The following is a 9023-nucleotide window of genomic DNA, read 5'->3' as shown; positions in this document are numbered from 1 at the left end:
CTCTTGCTTGAGTTGAATCTTTCGTGCCTTTGTATTTATGGAAAACATACTTTCAAGTATGGTCCAAGCTACATATGAATTCTCTGCATTTCTGATATGTCCCAGTATATTATTCTCAATTACTGAAGACAGCCAATACATGACCTTTTTGTCTTTTGCATTCCATTCCTTCCGTGCCTTTGTCTCTTCTGCAGTCGGAGGATCACTCACCTCCAGCTCCTTTTCTTCACCTAACACAAACTCGTAGAGGCCTTTTCCAATAAGAAAGTTCATGAGACGGAACTTCCATGAAGGGTAGTTGTTCTTGTCGAGCTTCTCAATGATGGGGTTTCCATTGTTGTCTTCCATTATCACAAAACTAATACCAAACAGTAAGCAAATCTTCTGCAACCCTTGCGAGACCTGTAGTGCATAGCAATACACCAGACAGTCTTTTTCACTGTCTGCTCAACAATACATGCAATCTGCAACTAGATTGTAGATAAACCTTGTGTTTATTCATTGGTAAACACCTTTGAGCTTACAAATCTAAAATCTGTAACTTGTGCACCTGTATATAGCAGACACAGCTGAAATTGCACGGTATCTCGAACTACTGTCTGCAACCTTGTGGCTCTAAAACGGGGCCTAAAATGACCTTGGATGGCCAAAATAGCGGTAGAATAATACACAACGCTCACTCAAGAGGCAAGAAGAGAGATGGAGGCCAAAATGTTTTCTTGCTGGTTTCTTCTTCTTCTTCCACACTCTTTACAATGTACACAAAGTATAGATAAGATACAACATAAAGGAAAGTGGCCTACTAAGTCAAACAATGCATAACCGACTACACTAGTCGACTGGCGCTATAACCATGCCAGTTGTAAATAGGTGTAACAACCGAAATATAATAAGTAATGAGTCAATGAGTCAATGGCCATGTGAGACTCATAATGACCACCGACGTGCTAAGTGTAGATGTGTGGACCCATCTAACCAGGTGGTCCATCATTAATTTCCGCATGTGTTGAGCTTGTCATCTCAACAAAATCGCATGGTGGGGGGACTTGCTCAAGATGCTGTGCCGAACACACACAGAATGCACAAGGAGAAGCTCACTCAAGAGGCAAGAAGAGAGATGGAGGCCAAAACCTTTTCTTGCTGGTTTCTTCTTCTTCTTCCATACTCTTTACAATGTACAAAAAGTATAGATAAGATACAACATAAAGGAAAGTGACCTACTAAGTCAAACAACGCATAACCGACTACACTAGTTGACTGACGCTATAACCATGCCAACTGTAAAAAGGTGTAACAATCTGAATATAATAAGTAATGAGACAGTGGCCATGTGAGAGTCATAATGACCACCGACGTGCTAAGTGTAGACGTGTGGACCCATCTAACCAGGCGGTCTATCATTAATGTCTACATGTGTTGAGCTTGTCATCTCAATATTTAATGTTTTCCTCTCTTTCCTCTCCCTGCCTGTCCCTCTTCCTCTCCCTCTCTCATTTTCTCTCCCTCCCTCTCCCTCTCCTTCTGTTTCTCTCTTTCCCTATTATGTTTAATGTTTTTTCGCTCTCCTCTCCCTCTCTCATTTCCTTTTCTCTCTTCCTCTCTTTCTCTCATTTCCTCTCCCTCTCTTTCTCTCTTTCCCTATTATGTTTAATGTTTTTTCTCTCTTCCTCTCCCTCTCTCATTTCCTTTTCTCTCTTCCTCTCCCTCTCTCTCTCTTTCTCCCTTTCCCTATCATGTTTAATGTGTTTTCTCTCTTCCTCTCCCTCTCGCATTTCCTTTTCTCTCTTCCTTTTCCTCTCTCATTTCCTCTTCGTCCCTCTTCCTCTCCCTCCCTCTCTCATTTCCTCTCCCTCCCTCTCCCTCTCCCATTTCCTGTCCCTCCCTCTCCCTCTCCCTCCCTCTCTCATTTCCTCTCCCTCCCTCTCCCTCTCCCTCCCTCTCTCATTTCCCCTCCCTTTCTTTCTCTCTTTCCCTATTATGTTTAATGTTTCCCTCTCTTTCTCTCCCTCCCTCTCCCTCCCTCTCTCATTTCCTCTCCCTCCCTCTCTCTCCCTCTCCCTCTTCCTCGTCCTCTCTCATTTCCTCTCCCTCACATCTTTGGGCATTGGAGGATCTGGCATTTCTGCTCTCGCTTTTCATGCTCTAAAACAGCCTGCCCAGCCTGGGGTCACATACATTCAGATTCGTAGTGTGCATGATTTTTTTGTTCTTTCTGTTCTTCCAAAGGGTTACACATTGTCAAGCTTAGAGGCATTGTAGAAGGAAGGCTCCTGGAATGTGCAAGCTGGGACAGCATTTGTGGATGTGCAGTTTCAGGAGGAGGTGAAAAGTGGGAAACTTTCTTCATTGAAGGTGGTCTTTCTGACATTCAACAGGTCTATCGAGGGGGCTTTTTCCCCGTGAGGCGACACGCTGCTCGAGCTCCATAACGTGGAGCTAATTAGCCAAGCTATCAAGGAGGTGAAGAAAGATTTCAAGAAGGATACGGATAATGCCTTGAACCAAGAAACCCGCCGGCTCCATGAGAGGATCCGGCGATTGGAGGAGATGGTGAAGACACTCACGGAAGAGAAGAGGGATCTCAAAACTGACCTGGACAAGCTACAAACGGAAGTGTCACATCTACGGGAGACAAGAGAGGACGCGGATTTCAAAGCGGACCTCCGAGAGGCTATCACGAAGGAATGCCGAGAGGACCTCTAGGTATGCATTAAAACCGAAGTTGAGGCTTCGAGAGAGGGATGGGAGGAAAAAATCAAAGCAAACATTAAGGAAGAATTAGAAGGGAATAAGGAGGGGTGGATTGAGGTAGTGAAGAAGAACATTAAGAAGGAGGTCCAAGAAGAAAATAAAAAGGAGGAGGTAGTCCGGGTTCAGGATACCTTAGAGGAGGAGAGGCTCAGGAATGCGCGTAGATTGAACGTGCGTATTATTGGGCTCCCCGAAGGGGCCTCTCCAAAGGAGGACGCACGCGGGCTATGCACCCGACTAGGGTATACGAGCATGCCCTTTACTCAAGCATGGCATGCAGGACGAGATACTACCAGGGTCAGAGCTCTGATATTACATATGAGCACACCGGAGGACAGAGCCGCTTTCTTTCGGAAGCAGATCTTGCTCCGAGGGATGACTGGGGCTCCCATCTTCATGGATGAGGACTTGACTCAGATGCAGATTGCACACAGACGAGCATGCATGCCACAGATACTCCAAGCACGTAGAGAAGGCCGTAAGGCCTTCTATCGAGATGGCCGGATTTTTATAGATGGACGCCCCACCAAATAGGGGGGCGTGGCCTATTAGACGAGGCAGAGGACTGTACAGGAGACCCCGATACGTGTGGCAGTTTGGAACTGCAACGGCTCCCTATGGTCACGACCGGACAGACTTGAGGAGATTTTACCCGACCATGATGTTATATGCCTCAGAGACACATGAGAGCCCAGAGAGAGGGCTCCCACGCATTACAGGATTTGAGTGGGTATCTGCATACCGGGCTACTACTAGGCAGAGCACATCTAGGGGCTCAACAGGGGTGGCAGTTCTATTTCGTCAGGGGATACAGAGACATATCCAGTTAGTGAGACGAGATGAGGAGGCCAGTTACATATGGATCAGAGTGCAGATATCAGATGAGAGATGGATCTATATGGCAGTATGCTACTTTTCACCATGAGGGTCTAGATATGCTACTACGCAGGGTGATATTCAGGCCAGAGATTCCCCCTCCCCTTATTCACAGCTCTCAGAGGACATTATTCTGTATTCTAGTTTGGGTGAGGTCTTCCTTATGGGGGACTTCAACGGGCGCACACAGAGCCGACAGTGTGAGAGTTTTGATATGGAGCAGCCAGAGATCATGAGAGCATTAGACCCTGAGGAGTTGGGGATCAGTAGGGAGTCAATAGATACTGGGCCAGATGCCACAGGGTATGGAGGGCATTTTACTTGAGCTTGGTAGTAGGCATCATCTCGTTATTTATAACGGGATGGCACGATGGCCATATTCAGGAGGTCTTACATGCTTTTCACATGGGGGGGAGAGTACTATAGATTATCTGCTCGGACCGATCGACAGGATGCATACTATCGAGTCCTTCGGCCTTGGGAGACTTCCACTCGGTGCCGATCACACCTTTCTCAGTTTCTCACTCCTCACCTCATTACCATCACCACCTGCAGATATCATACCCCACATGCATACTACCATACACTTCACTCATGAGCTCTCACATGTTTACTCATAGTATCTGGAGGAGCACATCACATCACTTGATCCATACGCACCCCTTGATACACTGACCACTGATATCACACGCATTCAGCATGATTCTGCTACACTCAGTTTTCCACATCACACATACACGCACCCCCTCGGATCGGTACCATGCCACAGAACAGGAGGTATGATGATGAGTGCAGAGATCTACGTCGACAGCTACGCGATTTGGAGACCAGAGGAGAGATCACACACAGACAGGCGCAGAGACGCATGCACTGCTTGACCCGTCGTAAAAAGCGGGAATGGGAGGAGGAGAGATATTGGGATATATACTACCTTCTTATGAGTAGAGATTGTGCAGAGGCATGGAGGCAGATCAGAGAACCACGCTCACCCACACCGATACATGACCCTGCAGTATGGCATGGATACGCACAGAGTTTATATCATGTACCCGCACAGCCACTGATACCCACACCATGTACACCGAGACCAGGTATTTCATCCTTTTTCACCACTAGTATGGTGAAACATGCTATCTCACGGTTACAGCATGGCCGCGCTCGAGACCAGTTTGATCTTCAGGCAGAGCATATTATATATGGCAGAGACACATTGGCTCCACTCATTGCTCACCTCTTCAACCGTGCATTGTCTGAGGGGTTCCCTGACTGGTGGACAGAGCACACCATTGTACCTATCCACAAGTCAGGGGATCCTATGGATCCTAACACATATAGGACCATCATGATTGGGCCAATTTTGTCCAAACTTTATGGCACGGTAATGGAGGAGGAGCTCAGCACGCTGGCAGAGAGAGAGTGCATGCGCACACCCGGACAGGCAGGGTTCAGACGGGCATTTTCTACCATAGATCACATCTTCACTCTCCGTTGTCTGATCGACCAGACACGAGTGAAGAAACAGAGATTGTACTGTTGCTTTGTGGATTTTCGCAAAGCCTTTGACACGGTTTCGAGAGAGAGGCTTTTCAGACGCCTACTTGATCTAGGGGTGGATGATGACATGATGTGGGGTATTTATGCACTATATGAGCGGGTTACTGGCAGAGTCAGATGTCCGGGAGGTATATCAGATCCCCTTGTGAGCACCATTGGTGTGAAGCAAGGATCACCACTCTCACCGACTCTATTTGGGCTATACATTGATGAGATAGCAGAGTTTATTCAACAGCGAGCCGGTGGAGGTATAGATCTCAGTGGAGCCACAGTTCATATCTTACTATATGCAGATGACATTGTGTTGGTCTCAGACTCAGCTTAGGGATTACAGCAGCATTTATTAGCATTGGATGATTTTTGCATACAGAGAGGCATGACAGTGAACCTTGGTAAAACCAAGGTTCTTATATTCCATACATCAGCTCAGATACGCAGACAGAGTATTTTCATGGCAGCAGGAGGGAGTATTGAGGTCACTGGATCATATGTATATTTGGGAATCACCTTTAAGCAGCTTCAGGGACTTTCTCGATGACACAGGCAGCTCGTGACCAAGGGGTGGCTCTTTGATACTCTAGTCACTCTAACACTGATGTATGGAGCAGCTATATGGGGGCCAGGCCTTGCCGATTATGTATGGACATTGATGGAGAGACCTCAGGTGATCATGATATCTAGATTGATTCACAGCAAGGCCTTAGTCCCACATGACATTGTGCGAGCAGAGCTTGCCACACCGCCCATGCTAGTCGAGGCATTATTTTAGACAGTCTGCTTCCTACACAGATTTCAGGATATGGACAGAGATCGCATTGAATATAGAGCATATATGGCATCTCAGGAGATGGCTCAAGCGGGGGATACCAAATCATGGTATGCACAGACTAGAGCTTGGCTTGACAGACATGGGCTGGACATTGATAGACTCCCACCTCTTCTATATGATACTCAGGCTCCACCCTCTCTCTCTCTGAGAGGAACAGAGTCATCAGACAGGAGATATGGCATATTTATATACAGAGGACATGGGTCAGCCCTGCACAGCCACTGCCATCGAAGATGGCACATTATTATACACAGTTCTTGAGGATATCAGAGCAGGGATTCATAGAGATTCCGAGATATATGCAGATCTATATGCCACATCGATTGAGAGTTCTTATTGGACAGCTCAGGGTATCATCACATCAGCCTATGATTGAGAGTAGCAGAGCCAGTGGCATCCCGCGGGAGGAGAGGATATCCCCCCTTTGCAGATGAGAGGTGGAGAGTGAGGAGCATTTTGTTCTTAGATGCCCGGCATACTCAGAGTTGAGATCTAGATACACATTGAGCAGCTCACTTCAGGGATGTATGACTGATATGGATCAGAGATCATTTGGCCGTTTTCTGGGAGAGGCATGGCACATTAGAGAGCAGAGCACACAGCGGGTCCCAGTCAGAGAGGGGCCCACCCAGATGACTATTACACAGTTCTTTCAGACAGACAGAGTGAGAGCTACTGTACCAGCCTCTAGCCAGACCTCCGGGCTCACACTACAGCAGGCTGAGGACCAGCGTACCCGACGCCGCACGAGGATCCGTGGGTTTCGAACCCCACAGCCACACCGACAGGAGATCCGGAGGATTCTTGATCTACATCGACTGTAGACTGAGATCCGACGACACTCGACACATTGGATCTCAGATCTCTAGTTTGCTCTTTCTCCACCGTCAATGTACCACATCCTGCATCCAGGAGGGATCACCTGCTATTAGCGACTTCGACGACTGCTACTACATCCCAGGATAGTATATCTCCCTGCATCTGTTACATATACACATCGCACAACTTTATCACAGCCGACAATTGTTCCCCTATCACAGCCGATATTTGTTCCCCTTTTGTAGCCATTATCTAGAGTACCAGAGCTACATACACACATACACATACACGACACTTATCACACTCACAGCACCGTATTTTCAGTTGTTTTTAGCTTCTCATTCAGCAGTTTTATTTTGGATAGCTGGATCTCATCAATTGTATCACAGTTTGTCTCATAGGCTAGTTTTGGTCTTTAGAAGACGTTAATATAATTTTCTTTCTTTCTTTCTTTCTTTCTCCCTCTATTTTTCTCTCATTTCCTCTCCCTCTATCAATACATACGAATTTTAACAAAAACAAGTAAAAGAGAAAGAGGAAACACAAAAACAAAGTAAGAAGGAACAATGCACTCACTATAAAGGCTCGAAGAAGGGTTTTGTAGCTCCTCTTTGCGACGGCAACTTCTCTTCGCCCTCCGTACACTTCCCCCTTTTCTTCGCGAACCGAAATGGTGGCAGTGAGAAGCTTTCTTTCTTCCTCTTTCTCTTTTTCTCTCCCTCTCCCTCTCAAATGCAAGATGTTTGCTCTCCCTTTTGCTCTCTCTTTCGTGTATGCATGCAAAATAATGCGCTCGAGTTTCGGCCCGCATTTTTTTAGTCTGAGTACCGTCGCATTTGTGATGCTAATAGCAGCACCGCTATTTTGCGTCAGAAACCACCATCGCTATACCTCCATATCCTTGTAGTGTTTCTTTCTTACTAATCATGGACCCTAATTTAATTGGCTATGAATCATTTAGCATACCAAGATCCAAATTAATTACATCCGCATTTCTTATCCTCTCCTAAGCTACTATTAGCTCATTCAAAGTTACTTGATAAATATCCTTTGTTGTAGTGGTCCCCTCATTGGATTCATCACTTGATGATGTCTCACTACTAGTTGCATCCTCCAATGTATCTATCACTATGGAGGATAAAGGAACTCTCTCACTTTGAGGAGATTCATGGCATGCATATACACCTACACATCTAGTACCTTTGCCAAAGATCAACCAACCAACGGGTATATCAACTTGATAGTCTGCTTGTAAGATCCATGGTCTGCCTAACAATACTTGATAGCTGGGCTGCTCTACAAACATGATCACCCTAAAATCTAGAATGCATTTCACATTGGTAATAGTCACATGAATTTTAGTGATGCAACCTGCGAGTTGTCTTAAACTATCATTAGCCATTCGGAGAATTGTGGATGCATCTCTTCAGATCTCTAACACTAACCTCTCGATCAATTCGGAACTCATAATGTTGATGAAGGATCCTGTGTCTACAATAGCATGATCCACTAATATTCCATCAACATACGATGCTACCCTTGGACAATGCTTTTCAGCACGCTCAAACCAGTCATCTCCTAACCATGCTATGCCCAAGGGCTCCACAATATACCTCTTATGAAAAATCTTCTTCAACCCTTTACACTCTCCTAGAGACAACTTAATAAACTACAAGAGATTTACATCTGGCTTAACTTCACAAAGACAACTTGCCAAATCAAATTCATGATAGTTAACAGTAGCTCTCTTCTCCTACCAAACCATTCTCTCCTTTGGTCCTTAAACATGCTTTAGTGTCTCTTTCTTGGCTTTTTCCTTCTTCTTTGGTGATTTCTTACCCTTCTTGGTATTATCTTTACCATCAACGGCTTTTAGAGGTCCACCTTCCATGTCACGACTAAGGACTTACATCCCCTTATCATCTTGTTTAAGGTTTCCCACGAGACATTTTACCTTATCTTTGTCACCATCTTTACCCTTTTGACCTCTTTGTAGTGATTGATAAATTAGACACTTTAGTGCCATTGACATGTACAACTTCAATAAGGCTTATTCTACTACCAGTAGGTAGCTCTTCTACAATAGCCTTCCTTGTTTGCAATATTTGTTTCGGTCTCTCATCTTTCTAGAGACTATTTCATTGTGCTCAATGGTTGATTAGACCTAGCTATTTACTTCCTTGTTGCAAAGAGC

At 45.6% G+C, this 9023-nt stretch overlaps 1 protein-coding gene across 1 annotated transcript; it reads left to right on the top strand.

Moving 5' to 3' along the window:
• Nucleotides 1-2684: 2684 nt before the first annotated feature.
• LOC148018492 (uncharacterized) lies at nucleotides 2685-3285 on the top strand. The gene is made up of 2 exons (XM_087661577.1): nucleotides 2685-2703; nucleotides 2786-3285. The coding sequence occupies exons 1-2, from the start codon at nucleotides 2685-2687 to the stop codon at nucleotides 3283-3285; spliced, it is 519 nt and encodes a 172-aa protein (XP_087517703.1).
• The last annotated feature ends 5738 nt before the right edge of the window (nucleotides 3286-9023 follow it).

Source organism: Lygodium microphyllum, chromosome 21 (genome assembly GCF_053477565.2).
Source record: "Lygodium microphyllum isolate KBCC chromosome 21, Lygodium_microphyllum_v1.1.10, whole genome shotgun sequence".
NCBI classification, from domain to species: Eukaryota; Viridiplantae; Streptophyta; class Polypodiopsida; order Schizaeales; family Lygodiaceae; genus Lygodium; species Lygodium microphyllum.
This window is presented reverse-complemented; position numbering and strand designations above follow the sequence as displayed.